The 20,935-nt window shown below is 36.0% G+C and overlaps 3 protein-coding genes across 3 annotated transcripts; 2 read left to right on the top strand and 1 right to left on the bottom strand.

The window, feature by feature from the left end:
* The first annotated feature begins 1,483 nt into the window (after window positions 1-1,483).
* LOC125205909 (beta-galactosidase-like) lies at window positions 1,484-6,588 on the top strand. Its single transcript, XM_048105111.1, has 19 exons — window positions 1,484-1,976; window positions 2,100-2,195; window positions 2,316-2,428; window positions 2,522-2,588; window positions 2,703-2,795; window positions 2,884-3,027; window positions 3,290-3,378; window positions 3,474-3,579; window positions 3,669-3,756; window positions 3,883-4,001; window positions 4,078-4,242; window positions 4,325-4,497; window positions 4,580-4,689; window positions 4,780-4,889; window positions 4,983-5,093; window positions 5,171-5,281; window positions 5,377-5,582; window positions 5,656-5,992; window positions 6,069-6,588. The coding sequence occupies exons 1-19, from the start codon at window positions 1,806-1,808 to the stop codon at window positions 6,177-6,179; spliced, it is 2,520 nt and encodes an 839-aa protein (XP_047961068.1). The 5' UTR covers window positions 1,484-1,805; the 3' UTR covers window positions 6,180-6,588.
* A 997-nt stretch (window positions 6,589-7,585) lies between these two features.
* Window positions 7,586-11,616, bottom strand: LOC125205256 (transmembrane 9 superfamily member 7). Its single transcript, XM_048104086.1, has 7 exons — window positions 11,460-11,616; window positions 10,137-10,301; window positions 9,934-10,043; window positions 9,698-9,806; window positions 9,486-9,598; window positions 9,114-9,264; window positions 7,586-9,034 (listed from the first exon to the last, which is right to left on the bottom strand). Exons 1-7 carry the CDS (start codon window positions 11,571-11,573, stop codon window positions 7,877-7,879), a joined length of 1,920 nt encoding a protein of 639 aa, XP_047960043.1. The 5' UTR covers window positions 11,574-11,616; the 3' UTR covers window positions 7,586-7,876.
* Window positions 11,617-12,734: 1,118 nt separating this feature from the next.
* Window positions 12,735-18,012, top strand: LOC125206535 (protein ROOT HAIR DEFECTIVE 3 homolog 1-like). Its single transcript, XM_048105780.1, has 23 exons — window positions 12,735-12,738; window positions 13,051-13,194; window positions 13,277-13,343; window positions 13,421-13,523; window positions 13,679-13,749; window positions 13,841-13,904; window positions 13,988-14,053; window positions 14,147-14,194; window positions 14,292-14,354; window positions 14,441-14,497; window positions 14,679-14,837; window positions 14,920-14,988; window positions 15,071-15,162; window positions 15,312-15,390; window positions 15,903-16,068; window positions 16,169-16,293; window positions 16,365-16,627; window positions 16,704-16,800; window positions 16,887-17,045; window positions 17,111-17,215; window positions 17,294-17,388; window positions 17,467-17,563; window positions 17,732-18,012. The coding sequence occupies exons 1-23, from the start codon at window positions 12,735-12,737 to the stop codon at window positions 17,906-17,908; spliced, it is 2,370 nt and encodes a 789-aa protein (XP_047961737.1). The 3' UTR covers window positions 17,909-18,012.
* The last annotated feature ends 2,923 nt before the right edge of the window (window positions 18,013-20,935 follow it).

Raw genomic sequence — 20,935 nt, 5'->3', positions numbered from 1 at the left:
ATATAATATTAAAATTTCTAATATAATGTATGGACATTGGATGATTATAGTAATCAGATAAAAAAAATCATGTTGATGAGAAGCTGAACAGAGGAATTCATGTGTATGAATATGGATAAGGTATTATTAATATAATTAATTTTGTAAATTAGTTTTTGCAAAGTTTCGTTTTAAGTTAAAATAAAAAAGAAAAAGAAAAGAACTTTGATTTATTAAATTGTGACATAAATGTATGCATCCAGAATTTTGAAATAAATAATGAATTAATTCAGATCAGTTAGGCTATATAAATTGAATTAAATACGAGTTCAATAATTGTGATATCAAGACTTGTTTGGAGAGTATGTTATAGGTAGACGCAATTATGCACATATAGTAATAATGGGTTGTTTGTTATTATTGCAATATTTTTAATTGAACAAATGCTTATTTTAATATTTTTAAGTGGGACAAACTGTTTATCACATGGTTTTCTATAACTGTAATTATGTTGTGATTAGGAGAAAATAATTAATCTAGACATGGTCAATAATAATTAACTATAAATGTTGCGAAATTCAAACTCGTGAGATTTCAATCACAAACTCATTTACATTAGCAGATAAGATACCTTAATCACTATTTGGGGTGCAAATAAATTGCTATTATGATAGTATGAAAAATTGAAGTAAAAGAAATAAGAATCTTATCTAATTCATATAGCTGTACAATTGAAAATATTTCTTTAATCAATTCCCTAGAAACTTCTACAGAAACCGGCCCATATAAATAGCAAAAAATAAATGAAGAATAAAAGTTTTATTTTTAAATTTCAAATATTATCTCTAAACTATAAATATCTCCAACTGGGTGAGAGACTAAATTCTTGGTGGATTTGGTCCTAATTGCCAACTAAGAGTTGTTACTTATGATATAATCATAATTTTTAAGCATAAATTACGGAAAGAGATCGTTTTATTCTCTAATTTGTTAACCAAATGTGAATGCTTGCAAGCTGCAAAACCAAAGAAAAAAATAGATGAATAAGTTTTTTTTTATTTGGTGAAGCTATAAATGATCAAGTTGGGGGACAATAAAGTGGGACTTAAATACCAAAATAATGAATGTTAGAAATGACAAGTAAAGTCACATTGTTTGTTCAAATCAAAGTGGAGTAGTATTAAATATCTATAACTAAATTTCATCCAATTTATATTTTATCCAATTAAATCTATATCCACACAATAATATTTACTATCAAGATTTGTGCTTTGTCCTATAGTTTTTGGAATTGGATGAATTATATTTAATCAATTGAATTTTTTTTACTGGGGTAAGTAGATTCCAAAAAGGTAGGACCCATAAATTTTTTGGTGGGTCCAAAAGCATGAAAAAGTGGGCCCAACTTCCACTTTCAATGAAGCACATAAATTTTGGTCTGTCATCAAAAGCAGCTTCAGAGCACCAAAATCTAAGTTTGCATATATATATATCTATGAACAATACACGCACAAACACACATTAATGCGTGTGCATCTTCTCATTATTAGAGAGTGAGAACCAAAGAGGGGGCAAAGGCAAACCTTCAGGTCAAGGATAACAGCTGTTAGCCTTATTTTTCCTGACAGTTTGCCGCTAAAGTTTGCAACTTTTTGTGATGCACTCTCTCTCTCTAATTGGAACAAGCATAGAATAAAGTGGGAAAAGGGGATAGGAGGAATCAAAGTATATTTTGCATAAGATAATATAACAAGAAAAATAAAAGAAAGCATATTTCTATCTAAAAATACAATCTTGGAGAAGGGCTTCTTGCAATTCGTGGCATTATGGGTTTGAAAGTGGATATTGCAATGTGTAACGCATTTTTGGTGTTTTTGAGCTCATGGGTTTCTTGTGGAGAGGCTTCTGTTTCGTATGATTCAAAGGCCATTTCTGTTAATGGGCAGAGGAAGATTCTCATTTCTGGATCAATACACTATCCAAGAAGCACTCCTGAGGTATATTGATGGCAATGTAGCCTAAAAAATCTTTCCTTTTGCAGTTTCTTGAAATTTGAGTTTTTCCTTTTCTTTCCCATTAAATGCATGTTGTTTAAGGAAATATTTTAATGGGAGTTGCAGATGTGGCCAGATCTTATTCAGAAGGCAAAAGAAGGTGGAGTAGATGTGATTCAGACTTATGTGTTTTGGAATGGGCATGAGCCTGAACCTGGAAAGGTTGGAACTTGAATGTGCATTTTCAGCTTTTTGAGATATTGAACTGTGTGAGTGTGTGTGAGAGTGAGTTGTGCTTAATATTTTGTCAGTGGCTGAATTTAAAAAGAGAATCTTTTGCAGTATTATTTTGAGGAGAGGTATGATTTAGTGAAGTTTATTAAGCTGGTGAAGGAAGCTGGGCTTTATGCCCACCTCAGAATTGGTCCTTATGCCTGTGCTGAGTGGAATTTTGGGTAATGATACTAAACAAGCTGAGGATGTTTTCTAAAATTAGTGTCTGTTTTCTTGATTTGAAGTTTTTGTTTGCTTGCTGTTTCTTATCTCAGGGGTTTCCCAGTTTGGCTGAAGTATGTACCAGGCATTAGTTTCAGGACTGATAATGAGCCTTTTAAGGTTTTAATTTCTTTGAAATTTCAAGTTTTGTTCCATAGATTGATAGTACTTCAGAAGCCCCTTTAATTGGTTTTCTTGTTTGTTGTTGCTCATGAAACTCTTTGTCATCGAAAGGCTGCGATGCAAAAGTTCACAACGAAGATTGTGACAATGATGAAAGCTGAAAAGCTGTACGAAACTCAGGGTGGTCCGATTATACTATCTCAGGTAGTCAAAATGCTCCCACTCGATTTTCTGAAGCATTATATTAGGTGAAATTGGAAGGCCTTTGAAAAAAATGTGTTCTTTGTGATAGATTGAAAATGAGTATGGGCCGATGGAGTACGAGCTGGGTGCACCAGGGCGGGCATACACAGAATGGGCGGCCAAAATGGCTGTGGGTCTCGGCACTGGTGTCCCGTGGATCATGTGCAAGCAAGACGACGCCCCCGATCCTATTGTTAGTATTGCTCCTTTTCTCATTTGAGTTATGCTTTGCATGTTGAGTACTTAGTATTGTATAGTTTCTTGTCCGCATTCATGGTCACCGATCACGTTTAAGATCTTGTCACTTATGCACAAGGTTTCGCTTCCTTCGTCTATCATGCCATGATGCCATTCTTGAATATAAAATTAGTATGCTCAACTTTCAACTATGTCTCCTAACGACGTGTGTGATTATTGTCGTTGACAGTCCACCTACTCGTACATTGCCTTTGCAGATTAACACGTGCAATGGTTTCTACTGTGATTACTTCTCGCCCAACAAGGCTTACAAACCGAAGATGTGGACTGAAGCATGGACCGGCTGGTACTCACTGAAACCGATCTATTTCGACAAAGAGTATATTTAATAGGTTGTATAGGAAAGTAATGTCTTGCAATATTGTTCTACTTGTTCTACAGGTTTACTGAATTTGGAGGCCCGGTTCCATATCGACCAGCTGAAGACCTGGCCTTTTCCGTTGCCAAATTTATTCAAAAAGGAGGCTCTTACATTAACTATTATATGGTAAATTGTGTTTTCTCTAAACTGGCTGACTAGATAAAACTGATGATAGCTTCATTTTAGCTAAGTGTGTTTTACTTCCTTTTCTTTAGTATCATGGAGGTACAAACTTCGGCCGGACTGCTGGTGGTCCGTTTATCGCTACTAGCTACGACTATGATGCGCCTCTTGATGAATATGGTCCGTACACGAATTTTGTTTCTGTTAAAGTTTTATGCTCTAGATGTAGTAATTGTCTTCCAGTTCAATTTAAGCATTCAAATTCACGGCTGGATAGTGGCTCGACATCTTAATTCTGATGTGTAGGATTAATGAGGGAGCCTAAGTGGGGTCATCTGAAAGATTTGCATAGAGCCATCAAGCTCTGTGAGCCAGCTCTAATATCGGGAGAACCTACAGTAACTCCACTTGGAAATTATCAGGAGGTCTGTTTAGTTAAAATTCTCCCGTTCGTTCTTGATTCCATTATTCACGACAGAAATGTGATGTTCTTCCACGCAGGCTCATGTTTTCAAATCGAAGTCTGGTCCGTGTGCTGCTTTTCTTGCAAATTATAATCAGCATTCGTTTGCTAAAGTGGCGTTTGCGAACGGACACTACAACTTGCCTCCTTGGTCCATCAGTATCCTTCCAGATTGCAAGAACACTGTTTATAATACAGCAAGGGTAAGAAACAGCCTTTTAGTCCCGTGTTCTCTCGATTATATAAAGAGAAAACATCTTGATAACAAGCAAGTTTTTTCTTTAGATTGGTGCTCAGAGTGCACAAATGAAAATGACCCCTGTCAGCAAAGGATTTGATTGGGAGTCGTACAACGAAGAGGCTGCATCACACAGGGACAACTCATTTACGATGGTTGGATTGGTCGAGCAGATCAATACCACCAGAGACAACACCGACTATTTATGGTATACGACAGAGTAAGTCTAGTGTAGAATTCAACTCTATTTCTTTTGATCCTTTCTCAATATTACATTTATCGTGTTTGTTTCTGTTATTCAGAGTGGAGATTGACCCGAGCGAAGGATTCTTTAGAGGGGGGAAGCCTCCTGTTCTCACAGTATCGTCTGCTGGCCATGCCCTGCATGTATTTATCAACGGACAGCTTTCAGGTGCGCAATCTAATTGATAAAATTGAGCGTTGTGCATCTCGTACAATGTGACAGTCACCAGAAAGCATTCTTTACATGACTTTCTTACAGGAACTGCCTATGGAAGTCTAGAACATCCCAAATTAACTTTTACGGACAGCGTGCCTCTGAAAGCCGGAGTAAACCAAATCTCGCTGCTAAGCATTGCTGTTGGTCTCCCGGTACGCTCTCTATCTCTTCTCTGCCCCTTGTGCATACATGGAAGCCTTATCTTTGCTTCTTGTTTCCACGTTTCTTCGTCTGCGTGAGCTCAGAATGTCGGCCCACATTTTGAAACGTGGAACGCTGGAGTTCTTGGTCCCGTTTCTCTCAGTGGTCTCAACGAGGGGCGAAGAGACTTGACATGGCAAAAATGGTCTTATACGGTTAGTTTACAAAAGACACGTGTATTTATCTCCGTTGCTTGCGTTCCCGTGTGTTAACTCGACCGAATTCTGGACAGGTCGGTCTAAAAGGAGAATCTCTTAGTCTTCACTCACTCAGTGGAAGCTCCTCCGTTGAATGGGTTGAAGGATCGTACGTCAGTGAAAGGCTACCACTGACATGGTACAAGGTAAGTGTGTTTCGACTTTCGATCAGTTATTTCTCTATGCAACTTGATAGCTATTTCTCTTAATCTCCATATACTTTCGCCTCGTTGTTTTCTAGACTACGTTCAACGCACCAGAAGGAGACGAGCCTTTAGCGTTGGATATGAATACCATGAGTAAAGGTCAGGTGTGGATAAATGGCCAAAGCATCGGGCGCTACTGGAACCAGTACAAAGCATCTAATGGCTGCGAACCCTGCAACTACGCTGGGTGGTTCAACGAGAAAAAGTGCCTAACCAACTGTGGCGAAGCTTCTCAGAGATGGTAACGCGAGATTCTTCGTATTTCATTCAGATACGAGCACAAATTTGATAAGTCTTGGACTTCTAAATTCTAGGTACCACGTCCCTCGTTCCTGGCTGTATCCGACCGGAAATCTGTTGGTCCTGTTTGAAGAATGGGGAGGGAATCCTTACGGGATCAATCTAGTGAAAAGGGAAGTAGCGAGCGTATGCTCTAATATATTCGAATGGCAACCAACCTTAGTGAACTGGCAGCTGCTGTCATCAGGGAAAGTCGACAAACCATTAAGGCCGAAAGCTCACCTCTCGTGTGCCTCGGGTCAGAAGATCTCGTCCATCAAGTTTGCCAGCTTTGGGACGCCCGAAGGCTCCTGTGGAAACTTCCAACAGGGGAGCTGCCATGCTTTCCACTCCTACGACGTTTTTGAGAGGGTATTTCTTAACCTCTTTCTGCATTCAACACCGTTGCTCGTGTTTAATTTAAACATCATTCCCATTCTCTGTACAGTACTGTGTCGGCCAGCAATCTTGCGCGGTGCCTGTAACACCTGAGATCTTTGGTGGAGATCCATGTCCGAATGTGATGAAGAAGCTCTCAGTCGAGGCCGTCTGCAGCTGATGAGAGACGCTCGTTTGTTCCTTTCGACACAGGTACTCCCACACTATTGGCCAATTTTGAGATCATGAGTTTCCAAGACACCATTTTTCACCACAAACCATTTTTATTTGGGCTATGTTGGGTTGAAGTTGTACATACATGCAACACACACCATCTATGTCCAAGATCACAGTAGATTTTAAGATGATTCGGGAGAAGAACGTGTATATATGGATAGTTTCCGTCATTGTTCATCGTTGCGTTGTGCATCACAATTCACAACGCGACGAAAAAACGAGTTCATGTGCAAAATCCCCAGTATTCATACAATCTCATGCCTTGTGAGTTTCTCATGCTGAAGAAAGCAATTTGTAAGAAATGCTTTGGCAATTATCAAGAATTGTTGATCAAATGTTGTTTGTTTAATTGATTTCTTGGCTTTTGGATTATCAATCAGGATTGAGGGAATTTATATATAATGCTAGAAATTAGGGAGATGATTAGATAATTAATTAAATATAAATGTGGAGAATTGATCATTATATGATTTACAATTGTCATAAAAAGAAGCATTATTTTAATATATGAAAAAACATTGATATAAAACCATTCATGTATGAATAATGAACTATAACAACTAATACTCATTTCATCCTATCCAAAGTTAATTGATATTTTTTTTGATGTTCAAGCTAAGTAAGTCATTTTCTCATTTAGCAATAATCAACTATTTAATCTCATTTACTTCTTTTTTTAGTTTTTATAATCTATCATCATTTATTTACTTTGTTATTTATCCACTTATTCACTAAACATTAATTTTTTCTCGTCCTCAAAAAATATCACAATTAATTTGGGACATTATTTGTTGGTAAATGTTGAATTGACCAAATACTAACATATATATGATGGCCGATTTTATGATCAAATGTTATCTTTTGAATTGACATCTAGCAAATTCTTTTATTTGGTAGGCAATATATTGCCAAAACTATAAATAAATCAAATGTTGAAATTTAGGTAACACCCCTTTCAAATACGACAATGAGGTATGCAAAAAGAAATCCATATATTAATATAATTACTTCTTCCAAATTTTAGAATTAGGTTAATATATCAGATGCATCAACCTCACAAATGTCGATATAAGAATCAACCCAATTCTCATCCAAATAATATCTTAGGATTCCTCTATGGTCCACTTTGTCCCCAACCAAAATTCCATTTGATAAAGCTGAAATAAATCAGAATCAAGAATATAATTTCTTGCAATTATATACTACTCCATCAACAAAATGGAAACACAATTAATAATACTACAAATGACTCACAGTTAGTGCATTCTGGTCAAAATACTTACTCATCAAGCACTTATCCCAAAGCATAAATATTAGTAATACATTTATACCTAAAATTAGTAGTAACAATTTTAACGAGGAAGAACATGATATATATATTAAACTACAATTTGTATGATTGGTCTGTTTACTATCAAAGTTCTTCAAAATCTTCATAAAAGTGACATCACCGTAGATGACAAAAGTCGAAAAAACTATTAAGAATACAAGACAAGCCCTACAGTGGCAACAGAAAATTGAGGTTTTGCAGCAGTGTAAACATTTACACAGTTTAAAAGCTCATACTGCAAATCAGAGGTACCTGATATAACTTGTCTCCCATCCCAAAGACTGTTAGAATCTCTTGCTTCTACGTTTTCCTTAATCGATCTTCACGGAGGAATATATCTTGCGGACAAACCAGAAGCAAGCATAGAACCCTATCGTTCCGGTCAGGGCGAAGAAAGCATATGATGCAATGAGCATGTACCCGAAATACAAAATGCCCGAAACCAGCTTGGTGATTTCCAGCTTGGTGAAGAAGTAGAAAGCCGAGTACAGGAAGAGGTACAGAGCAGAGGAGCCAGCAGTCAGGTAAGCTCTCCACCACCAGTTATAGTCTTCGCTGCAGAGCTGGAAATAGCAGAGGACGATTGTGATCTCTGCGGATGTGACTATCAAGATCACGAAGACTATGAAGAGGAAGCCGAAGATGTAGTAGAACTGGTTTAGCCAGATGGAAGTCAAGATGAAGAACAACTCTATGAAAACCGCACCAAATGGAAGGATGCCTCCGATGAGTACAGAGAATACTGGCTTCATGTACCAGGCCTGTTCAGGTACCTGCCTCGGGATCTTATTTGTCTTCACAGGATCTTCAACGGCGGGCTTTTTGAATCCCAAATAACTACCGACAAATACCAATGGTACTGATATTCCAAACCATAGACATACGAGTGCAAACATTGTTCCAAAAGGAACAGCACCGGATGACTTTTCTCCCCAAATGAGAGCATTCAGCACAAAGAAGACTGCAAAGAGTATACCGGGGAACATGAAGGCCGTTTTCAAGGTATTCCTCTTCCACTCAGTTCCCTTAAACATTTTGTAAAGACGGGCAGATGAGTATCCACCGAACAACCCCATAAAAACCCACAAGAGAACCATAGCTGTCATCAGCCCACCACGGTTGGAAGGAGATAGGAAACCTAGCAATGCGAATATCATTGTCACGAGTGTCATTGCAAAGATCTGGATGCCAGTACCAACGTAAACACACAGCAACCCGTAGTTTGATGGTGGCCTAAAAACATCTCCATGAACCAGCTTCCACCCAGTTTCTTCTTGAGCTTCATCTTGGGTTTCCAATTGATTGTAGTTGGCAATATCTTTGTACAGAGTTCTCATCATTATCATGGCAACCATCCCAGAAAGGAAGAGGACAATCATCAAGGAGTTAATGATTGAAAACCAGTGAATCTGATCGTCATTCATGAGAAGGTACGTATCCCACCTGGATGCCCACTTGATATCACTTTCCTGCAATGGAATCTTGTGTTATTGTTGTGGGAAGACCAACAGATATTGACAGATGATTTAAATTCTTACATGAGCTTACCTTGAAAGTAACATCATAAGTAAATACGATGTCTTTGTCTTTATCCACTTCCTGTGGTACTGTACTCCCCTGAACCATATTTTTGGTGTTCTGGTTGCATGTAGGCACATTAGGATTCTTTTCATCCCACTCCTTGAACTCATGGTTAATGCTGCAGGATCAATATTGGAGAAAGGAAATGAAAATCGAGAAAAAAATAACTTCAGGAAGAAATTAAAAACCTAGGGATTCCTTATACGGTATACAGATGTGGAAAATTCTCTCCATTATCATTTTTTCTCATACAAGCTCCAAATTCAACTTTAAAAGTCAATCTATACATGTAAACAAATCTGAGTTACTGGTGCAATTATTAAAATAAGAGCAACACACCTTCCAGGAGATACTTCAAATCCAACAATTCGAGCAGTATCAGTTTCAGGATCTTTATGATACATAACTCTGAAGCTTAAGTGGTTATGAATAAAATATTTCTCCTCTTTGCTCTGGAAAATATTTACATGCATTACAGCAAGTAGATGTGTTTGCAATAAATATTTTAAATGAGACATATGCTTAACATAAGAAAAAAGAGACAAACATACCCCAGCATAGTTTCCCTTGAACCCTACACGAAAACCGTGCTCATAAGTTGTAGATGGAATTCCATCTCTCCTTTGCCTAAGTACAGCTACTGGAAGATTATCTAGAATCCTGCATCCAGTTCCAGTTTCAGTTTCAGGTGTTAACATGAAGAATCAATAAAGCAATCATCACCAGTATATCATCATATGGTAGAAGAATAGTATCGAGAATTCAGATGTACTTGGTTTACACTTACATATTGACTCTGTACTCGTCATCAATTTTTTCCTTGAAATCCTTAGCAGCTTGAGCATCAAGATGACTTTTGCAAGCCACCGTACAAGATTTTTCCTCCCTCATGTTAAACTAATATTACAAAGCATAATGTCTATATTAGGAACAGAGGGATAAAAAAGAGAGGAGTAACTACAGAGTATTTATCTATTCATGGATACTTACAGTATAAATTGAATTTTCAATACGATCACCTCGAAGCACCTCTCCAAGGTTTTCAGCAACATTCTGAATCTTAGTTGGCTTGCAGTATTTCAAGAAATAATAGTCATATGGAAGTTGTGTCTTAGTAGATGACAGCTTGTTCACTTTCACAGGAAGTTCATCCCCCTGATAGGAATGGGGAAGAAAAGCATTACAGTTGGAGAAGGCATAAAATTCTGAGAGAGCAAGACATTGTCTTCACCCTATTCAGAAGTGAACTAATTAGCTATCAAGCGCGAGATGCTTAACATACATGTTTCTTAAGCCAATAGATACATCAAGCCTAACACTCGCACTCATTTTTGAAAAAAAAATAAAGCGATTGATGAAACTTAGATTTGGTAAGCCAGAAGAGGAATCAGTTTGTAAATTATTTACATCTATAAAAGCGTTATGTTTCTGCATCAGATCAACAATGGCTATCTTGAAGTTTTGAAAGAGGAGAAATAAAATGACTTTATTCATCATGACTAGCACATGGAGAGCCAGATCGAGCACAGCAATTAAAATACAAATTTGATCAACTTATTCACCTTCCCCTATCAAATCCGTATTCATATACCACCAAAAAACGCTTCAATATTATTGCCTTTATAGTTTATACAACACAGATACCATTCGTAGATCGAGTGCATGGAGAGCTAGATGGAGCACAGAACAAAAAAAATACAAATGTGATCAGCTGACTTTCCCTATCAAATCCATATTCATATACTAGCAAGATATTCATCAATATTATCCCCTTTATACAGCACATATACCAATCCAAGATTCACACTGAGCCTTTCTTCATACTACAAGACATCCGGTCAAAATCCAGACCATAAAATGCCACTACTTGCGAGTTCAAACCAACACAAACCATCATGAGAAATATAAATGCTGGGGAATGACATGTATTTTCCTGAATCATACAGTAGCAGTTAAACCTAGAAAGACAGCAACAAAAGCAACACATGCAGCCCCTATAATCAAAGTCAAACACTCACTCACATCAAACAAATCATCCAATTATACCCCAATGCCACCTATCCACATACATAAAAAGGTAAAACCATCTATTACACTCAATACAGAACCAAAAACCCCGGATCGCTCCAAAATCACCCAAAGACCGGTTTGATAAGCATAAATCCTAGATCTCCACCGATCAATTTAATAGGATAACAACAAAGCTCCACATAAAGCCAACACGACACCTACAGATCTAATTACGAAAGGTTTATCCAGCTAAACCTCGATCTAGAACTCCGAAATGAAAGAGAGAGAAGAAAAAATCGTTACTCTAGCAAAATCACGAGGCGCAACGCCGGGGAGGTAGAAGGAATGCGCCGACGAGAACAGCACGAGCAAGCATGAAACAATGGCGGTGATCCGACCCGGTATTCGGCGACCCATCTCTCTCGATTCGGATCCTCCAATTTCAGAGAGAGAGAGAGTGAAACAAACTGAATGGTAGATGTAACAGCGGTTTTATACTCACTATTTTATTATTTAATTTAATCGGAATTATGGGAGAAGGTGAAATGTCCAAAGTCGCTATTCCTGAATGCGATTTACGGATATAACTTTTTTTGTTTGGTGAAATGTCATAAGTAGTTAAATTAAATTGACTATTTTAGTATTTATTGGTAAGTATTAGGTGATAGTACATGATATGTAATACAAGTAAATAAAACAAACGGTTTCTTAGCAAATACTATAAGCAGAGAAAATTGATTTTATACTTTATATAGGAAAATAAACATGTTTAGTTGATGTTGTGAGTGTTAGGAATTATAGTAATTAAAGATAATTACCATATTATTAATTTTTTCTCTCTTACATTTCATGGCTGTGGGAAATTGATGATCTCTCATTAATAATCCTTGTATGATAATTTGTCTTTTGAGATAATACAGAAATTACATTTACTATTCACAATTCATATTCGAGTCATCCTTCATAAAATCGAATTCATTCAACATTTTATAATTTCTTAATTACAAATGAAAAAACTTCTTGTGATGCCATGATAACAAATTTAGAATGTAGTATCTCATTCTCAAAGGCCCATTAAGATATAAACAAATACTCATCATGTTTTAAAAAATTTGATTGGAGTATGATTACTTAGAGCATGTGATTCAATTAGCACCTAGTGAAATAAGTGGTGAACTATGTGATAAGAATGATAAATAAGCTATAATATATTACTTCTGAATAATATGTTATTGGATAATATGTATAAATGAAATTTGTGTATTTTTAATGAATATTCCGTATTAAAAAAAATAATTTTTTGGGACGAAGTAACTAAAAGTCCATAATGAATTGGTACGTATTTAGTTATACAGCTAATTCAATACAACCACTCCTTCAATTTTGGCTCTAAAAATAAATTTTTCTCTGATCATCCACTTTTTCAAGGCGCAAATTCACACATTTTACACACACAAAATCATGTATGCTTACGAACTAACGCTTATATAGGATCCTCACCTTCTTCGCACAATCCTCCGATTTCCCAATCTCCGGCAGCTTGCCGCCGTGACCGGAATTTCTCAATTTCCTCCACACATGGGTACGTATACAACATTAATTCTATTGTTTGTTTTCATTATGTAAAGCACATCGATTAAATGATCCACCATAATCATTATCAACAATTATTTGTAATATTGGTTGGTGGTATTATCAATGTGTGGCTTTGGATTGGATGAGTACTTTGTCATTAGATTTTTTACTAGCCTATGCTTGATATTTGATTTACATTTCATATTTTTATTTGCATGAAATTGTTGAGGTGTTGACATTCAATTTTTTTGGTGTGAAGTGAGTGATTCTTGATAACTTATTACATTGCTTTATAATGAAACCATTGTTGTTTACCTAGATAAAGAGTGTTGCTCAACTCACCTCATAGACGGGGATGGTAATTTCAATGTCGAAGGGGTTGATCTTTTCATGAAGGAGGTTAAACTTTCAGAATGTGGACTTTCTTATGCTGTAGTAGCCATCATGGGCCCTCAGAGTAGCGGTATAGATTTTTTTTTATACTTAGTGATTGTCACCGATCATAGTCAATGTGCCTGATGTGAAGTATGGCTCGTTCTTGACAGGGAAGAGTACATTGATGAATCATCTGTTTGGTACTAATTTCAGAGAAATGGATGCTTTCAAGGGAAGGCACGCGCTTATATACTCTACTATTGTAATTTGTTTTGTTATATGTTTTGGATTTTAACAATGTGTAACTCAATCAGGTCCCAAACCACTAAAGGTATATGGATGGCTAGGTGTGTCGGGATGGAACCCTGTACCGTTGTCATGGATTTAGAGGGTACTGATGGAAGAGAACGAGGAGAGGTCTAACTCACTTTATGCTAAGCGACCTTTAACATTCTTGTGGCATTTTGTGCATGTCATGGTTTATGGCCTTCATTTCCATCTTGTATCTAGTACTGATTAGTTGTCATTGATTATTAAAGTGACAATATTGTACCTATTTTTTTCTTCTCCAGGATGATACTGCTTTCGAGAAACAAAGTTCTCTTTTTGCCCTTGCTGTATCGGATATAGTATTGATAAACATGTAAGATTATCGAATTTTATTAGATGTGCACTAGCTTTTGTATTGTTTTTAGAATTACTTAATCACTCTCAAGATATATTTTAATATTTAGGTGGTGTCATGACATTGGCCGTGAGCAAGCTGCAAATAAACCTCTTTTGAAAACTGTGTTTCAGGCAAGTTATTGGTCTGAGTCTGATGTCTGAGAGTCTTTGATATGAATAGTAAATACATCAATGATTTAACATGCACTTTACAGGTTATGATGAGACTATTTAGTCCGCGTAAGACAACCTTGTTATTCGTTATTCGTGATAAAACAAGGGTATGCTCTCCCTCATACGTCTAAAATGAGTGCAAAGTGTATATGCTAAAATTGTCTAGCTAGATGCTGCATTTCTCATTTTCGTTAATGCAGACACCTTTGGAAAACCTGGAACCAGTTTTACGGGAAGACATTCAGAAGGTGCATTTTGTGAAACTCTTCAATGTACGTTTGGTGTTTTCATTATAGTTTCTCCCTAATGCATTCCTTTGTTTTTTCCTTATACTATCTTGGGTAGATATGGGATTCTGTCCCGAAACCAGAAGCTCATAGGGAAACTCCATTAAGCGATTTTTTCAATGTAAGATTGAAAAATTCAATCAAATCTTGATAATTTTTTTGTATAAATGGTGATATTACTATTTCTCGGGAATCATTGAATAACAGGTTGAAGTTGTCGCTCTCTCTAGTTTTGAAGAAAAAGAAGAGCTATTCAAAGAGCAGGTATATATAGGTTTTTGAACCTTGGAAAATTGTACTCTTTTTTCAACTGCTCGTAAGCTTGTGTTGCAAATGAGTTGGTTGCTTGATCATTTAATTACACCTCTCTAGAAAAGGTTGATGATATACTAGATATTGGAGACATGAATCATTCATTTGGTTAACGTTTTCTCTTTAATTTAAGGTGGCGAGTCTAAGACAACGATTTCACCAGTCTATCGCTCCTGGTGGGCTTGCCGGTGATAGGCGTGGTGTAGTTCCAGCTTCCGGTTTTTCGTTCAGTGCACAACAAATATGGAAAGTCATAAAGGAGAACAAGGACCTTGACCTGCCTGCTCACAAGGTATCCACCATATATGATTTTAGGACCACTACAAACTTTTGAGGAAGTTTAAACATTTAAAGGCTTCCTTGTTCATTTATAGGTTATGGTTGCGACTGTCCGTTGTGACGAGATTTCTAATGAAAAGTTCTCATCTTTCAGTGAAAATGCGGTATTGATCACATATATTATTTGAGTTATCTTTCAATTTCTGTGAAATTTATGAATCGTTAAGTTGTTGTTCATACTTCTAGGAATGGCGTGAATTAGAAGAGACAGTACAAACTGAACCAGTGCGAGGGTTTGGGAAAAAGCTGACGTCAATTATGGATGCTTGTTTAAAAGAGTAAGTCACTCGGATTTGTTTTAATACTTAAATTGCATTTAAATTTAAGTATTTGTCATGTGTTCAATTTTTATGGCTTTAGTGATAGTTATCTGATTTTTGAGCCATGAGACAATTATGCCAATGTTTTATTCTCTTTCTCATGTTAGGTATGATTTTGAAGCCACATTTTTTGACGAAGGTGTGCGAACTGCAAAGCGAAAAAATTTGGAAGATAAGCTTTTACAGGTATTAAATGATACTGTGAAGTTTATCTTTACAAATGTTATTCATGTCTTAGTATTCAAACACTAATATCTAATAAACAATTATAGGATATTTAAATTAGTTATTTATTGTTTTAAAAATACAATCTCAACTAGCTAAAAGTAACAATAGTGATTCTTCCTCTAGTTATGAGTTTCCAGATTAAAAATAAAGAAGAGAATAAATAATACTAGAACAAATGAACTTAAACTTTTATTTAAATTTAGATTTAGTGGAAATAAGGCATAAATACATGTTAATAAATGAACTTAAATTTTCTTTAAATTTAGATTTAGTGTAAATGTGACATAAATACACGTATGTTTTATTTTTGCATTTAATATTTTTAGCATCCTTTTTATATAAATAAAAATAAACCAAGGCCCGGCCCAACCTGACCCACTCATCAAGTGGGTCCTAGGCTGCACCGGGCCAGGCCAGGGCCATTTGACAAGGGAATACACATTATAATTTAACTTGTTTGTTTTTGTTAGCTTGTCCAACCTGCATACCAATCCATGTTGGGACATATACGCTCTGGAGCCTTGGATAAGTTCAAAGAAGCATTCAACAATGCCCTAAACGAGGGAAAAGGATTCTCTGCAGCTTCTCGCGATTGTGCTAAGCATTGTATATCACAGTTTGAAGAGGAGGCTGAAGGTATGGTTATCTACATTTGACTTGATAAGCTTCGTGTTTACAAGTTTGCAGCAATGATGATCCCGAGTGGTTTTCGTATGATTTTTTGCTTTGCATGCAGGCGTTCATATCGAACAATCAAACTGGGACTCTTCTAAAGTGAGGGAGAAACTCGGCCGAGATATTGAAGCACATACTGAATCAGTTCGGACTGCCAAGTTGTCTGAGCTTACTAGCACATATGAGGTGAGAGATGGTCTCATTATGATCATGTTGCCACAACTTTCATACTAATAGTGTTTTTTTTGTGTCTTCAGACAAAGTTAGACGAGGCGTTGTCTGCACCCGTTGAGGCTTTGTTAGATGGAGCTAGCAATGACACATGGCCGGCAATCAGAAAGCTTCTCCAGCGCGAGAAAGAAAAGGCTGTTTCCGGATTTTCCGGTTCACTTACTGGTTTTGAAATGGATAATGCAACAAAAGATAAGATGGTGTCGAAACTGGAAACGCATGCAAGAGGGATCGTTGAAGCAAAGGCGAAAGAAGAAGCTGGAAGAGTTTTGATCCGTATGAAAGACAGGTATTTTTCGTACACATCATACGATATATTGCTGATCTCATGTCATAACCCTTGTTGGACGAACTACCTTATACAGGTTCACAACGCTGTTTAGTCACGACGCTGATTCAATGCCACGTGTCTGGACTGGGAAAGAAGATATTCGAGGAATAACTAAAACGGCTCGTTCTGCTGTATGATGATATTCTTTACTTAATCGGATAATTTATTCGATTATGTTAGTTTAAAAATTAATGGTTTTGTTTTTTTCTTGCGCAAGTCGCTGAAGTTGCTATCGATTATGTCTGCTATCCGGCTGGAAGACGATGGTGATAATATCGAGAGTTTGTTGTCCCTTGCTCTTATGGACCCGAAAGCTGCAGCTTCGGGGAATAAGAGTATTACAGCAGACCCTCTGGCCTCGAGCAGTTGGGAAAAGGTAGCTAGTTAACTTATTATGCACATTGCGCGATGTAATTAACGTATTGTTCGTTCACTGTCCAGATTCCGCCACCGAGAACCTTGTTAACACCGGTCCAGTGCAAATCCCTATGGAGGCAGTTTAAAACTGAGACAGAGTATACAGTTGGTCAGGCAATCACTGCTCAGGTAAACACGAGGCTTGTTTGTCGCGTTATAAAAATTCGTTTAACGCTTCGTTTCTTATTATGTTATGTTACTTATCAGGAGGCCAACAAGAGAAGCAACAACTGGTTGCCACCTCCATGGGCGATTTTCGCGTTGCTTATCTTGGGTTTTAACGAATTTATGACCCTTTTAAGGTACTCGTGATCTTCGTTTCTTTTATCTGTTTTGATCGAGCGATTACTAATTATGGCGCTTCCCCTTTATTTCGACAGAAATCCTCTGTATCTTGGTGTCTTTTTCATGATATTTCTGCTCCTCAAAGCCGTCTGGGTGCAAATGGATGTGGCCAATGAGTTTCGCCTCGGAGTTGTAAGTGGACTTAGCCTTAAATGCTTCTTTTCTGTAGCCATGTACATGACTCTATGGCCTTATTGCCTATGAAATATTTAAATTTAGCTTTGTATTTCATATGTTAGTATGTTACTAGCATTTGTTAGCATACAATAACATTTATGATATATGTGTTCACAACTACAGTTACCTGGAATTATATCAGTATCCACCAAATTCCTTCCTACTATAATGAACCTTGTAAAGAAGCTAGCCGAGGAGGGGACGTCGGCTGCTACTACGAATCCTAATCGAAACGCGTCTACTCAATCGAATTCCTCTGAGGTAAATTCATCTGGCTCTGCACACAACAAATCGCAGTAATCAACCAGCCAATTTATGTGCACAATGTTGAAGATGTTGTTTACTTGTAGGTGTATTTATGGGGGTGGTTTATGATTTAGAAAAAAGCCACATTTTTCTATGTTTTGTATCATTACAAGTTGGATTTATTTTGTATTTATTGAAACTTGGTCATTATTCATTTTGTATTCAAATCAAAAGTAATTGGCTTCACAAACCCTTTGAGGCTATTATCTATTTACTTTCCGTCCTCTTTTCTTTCGTAGCATAATATAATGCTATTTCTCTGTATATATATACTTCGAGATGAAGTTGGCTCAGAGATAAGCTAGTTGGGTCAAGCCCAATATAGCCCATCAAGCCTACTTTACTTGTTTCTATTTTATGAATTTTTATTTACATTCCAATCATCACAATTTTGAACTTAATCACCCTAATTAATTATATTGAATTCGTAGAAATATGCTATGATAATGCACCAATAGTGGTAGCTGTGATTTGAACTTATTAATTAAATGTGGCATGGGACATTATCACTTGGTATATAGTAGTAATTCTTTGACCTACCCCAAATTGATATCTCACAAATAAATAATGCATTTATTATTTGTTCAGTTATTCAGTTATCTTGTACGTGATGATCATATACTTATCTTCTTATATTTCTGAAAAAAATTAGCTGTTACAGCCTAGCTTTTTCAGCACATTGATTAATGCAGTAAATGTATGTTCGAGTAATCTATATCAAACGAGTATTGATGGTAAAGTTAGGTGAAACTCATTTTATTTTTATTTTTACTTTCATTTATTTGCATTACTACATGGTGGGTGGTATATTCGTACAATAATTAAACTGTCTGTCTGTCACGTATTTTGAGAGAAAAAATTGTGAAATTTGTCTGCAGAAATGCCAAATATTTGTAGATTTTAGTGACCCATTGGTGGACCAAAATTGAAGATGAATTAATTGATGTATAATGAGAATCTCAAATTTCATTACTACCATGAATTTAAATAAAAGGCTCCACACGTTTATAATAATGGTGAAACATTCTCGACATCATTTTCTATCAATTTCTCTATCCCTTTCTCAAAATCAATGTCAAAAAATTGTTAGTCACCTCTTTTTAAACATTTGGATTTCTAATCTACAGAATTGATATATAACTATATAGTCTCATACGATTATATATTACTATGATATTTTCCTACATTTTATTCTCAGATGGAGCCCAATGTAACTAACTTTATAACAACTATTATAAATCCATATATAGGGGAGCACTAGGGTGCCCCCTTATTTAGAGTCACAACGTACATCCTATCTGGTGCTGCCATGTGGCATAAAACATGCAATATTTAAACACAAAAATGCAATTTAGTTGTATGTGCATTTTCGCAGATTGCATTTCAGTTGTAGGTAAATTGCATTTTATAGTGTTGAGTTTTGCATTTTTCACATAAATTGCATTTTCACATATATAAATGCAATCCGTCTATATATAAAATGCAAATTAAACAGTCATTATCTAAAATGCAAAACTCAACAATAAAAAATGCAATATGCATTCATTTATAGCTTCTACAAATATATATTGAATTTTAGTGTTTACAATATTGCATTTTTTGTCCATTGTGGTAGATTTAATTTATGCTACATTATATGGACTTATTGGTACATAACTGATTTGCATGAAAAATTTAATAGCATTTGGTACATTTTTTTATGTTTTTCCTTGAATCATCTACTTCAACTTGGTTGTATTGAAGTTAATAGTTAATTACTGCTTTACAATTGGGTATTGCTCGATTTTTGAGGAAGTCTTATTGTGTTGTAGTTCCTGGTCTGTATCACAGAACAAACAATGTCTAAGAGAGGAAGACTGTTCAAAAGCCAACGAACCCAGAATGCAGGTGAGCAATGTAATGGAGTAGTTGTACATTGTGGTAGGCGGTTGTGTACATTATGTTATTTTTATATGGTGAAACTATTGGTTGCATAGTATGCAATTAATTCTATTGAATTTTCTGTCCCCCCGAGTTGTGTTGTTGCATTGGAGTGGATGTTTTAGTTCGTTTGTGCATTATTCGATTGCTTTCGTACATTATTTGCTTGCTTTTGTACATTATTGTTAATGTCGTGTCTAATAATCCTATTTATTATAGTTGTAATGTACGACTATATTTATTTAATGTATATTTCTTACTGAGTAATGTACGAATATAATATTTTAATGTATGTTTTTCTGATTCTGTTTGTGATCAGATGGGCCACCATGAATTGAGAAACTCTACAACACTGAAAGATATAGAGAATGGCAAGGAGAAGCATACGTGGAAGAGAAAATATTGACATTTTTTTGTTTGTTTTCAAGATATATTGTTTTTTATACTTGCTTTAAGTCGTACGTTATTTAGTAGTTAAGTATTACATTGTTTTGGAGTTGATCTACTTTATAATTTTATCTCTACTATTATTATGTTATAAGTTTACTATATACGTTTGACCCATGGATTGGTGAATCCAAAGGGCATAAATTCAAGTTCCCTGTAACATTATTATCTGTAATCTGTACATTATTGATCCATGCACATTATTAGACACTATTGGTACATTATTTACTTGTACCAAATCTAAATTAAACATTAAAAAATGAAATTTAATTCATATGGTGGTACTATACCCTAGTCCCACGGGTTGCTAAACCCAAGGGGAGTGATTCAAACTCTCTGCCCTTTGTGATGGTTCCGTTTGTGAGTGGGTACTACAACCTAGCCCCATGGATTGCTAAACTCAAAGGGCATGAATTCAATTTCCTGTCAACATTATTCTATTCAATTTGTACATTATTCACTGATCCATGCACATTATTAGATAATATTGGTACATTATTTACTGTAGCAAATCTTAAACGCATTAAAAATTAAAATTTAATTCATGTGGTGGTGTTATAGCCTAGCTAGCAACCCATCGGGAATGATTCAAACTCTCTGCCCTTTTGTGATGGTTCCGTTTATGAGTGGGTACTACAACCTAGCCCCATGGAT

This window comes from Salvia hispanica, chromosome 2 (genome assembly GCF_023119035.1).
Source record: "Salvia hispanica cultivar TCC Black 2014 chromosome 2, UniMelb_Shisp_WGS_1.0, whole genome shotgun sequence".
NCBI lineage: Eukaryota > Viridiplantae > Streptophyta > Magnoliopsida > Lamiales > Lamiaceae > Salvia > Salvia hispanica.
This window is presented reverse-complemented; position numbering and strand designations above follow the sequence as displayed.

Bases quoted from the DNA above. Each gene is read 5' to 3' on its own strand.
- LOC125205909 (XM_048105111.1), top strand. From the start codon at position 1,806: ATGGGTTTGAAAGTGGATATTGCAATGTGTAACGCATTTTTGGTGTTT. The intron at 2,796-2,883 runs GTAGTCAAAATG...TCTTTGTGATAG, and splicing joins GTCCGATTATACTATCTCAG to ATTGAAAATGAGTATGGGCC. The intron at 3,379-3,473 runs GTACTCACTGAA...CTTGTTCTACAG, and splicing joins ACTGAAGCATGGACCGGCTG to GTTTACTGAATTTGGAGGCC.
- LOC125205256 (XM_048104086.1), bottom strand. From the start codon at position 11,573: ATGGGTCGCCGAATACCGGGTCGGATCACCGCCATTGTTTCATGCTTG. The intron at 10,044-10,136 runs GTAAGTATCCAT...TTGTAATATTAG, and splicing joins TTGAAAATTCAATTTATACT to TTTAACATGAGGGAGGAAAA. The intron at 9,599-9,697 runs GTATGTTTGTCT...AATATTTTCCAG, and splicing joins TCAAGGGAAACTATGCTGGG to AGCAAAGAGGAGAAATATTT.
- LOC125206535 (XM_048105780.1), top strand. The intron at 13,344-13,420 runs GCACGCGCTTAT...TAACTCAATCAG, and splicing joins ATGGATGCTTTCAAGGGAAG to GTCCCAAACCACTAAAGGTA. The intron at 17,216-17,293 runs GTAAACACGAGG...GTTACTTATCAG, and splicing joins GTCAGGCAATCACTGCTCAG to GAGGCCAACAAGAGAAGCAA.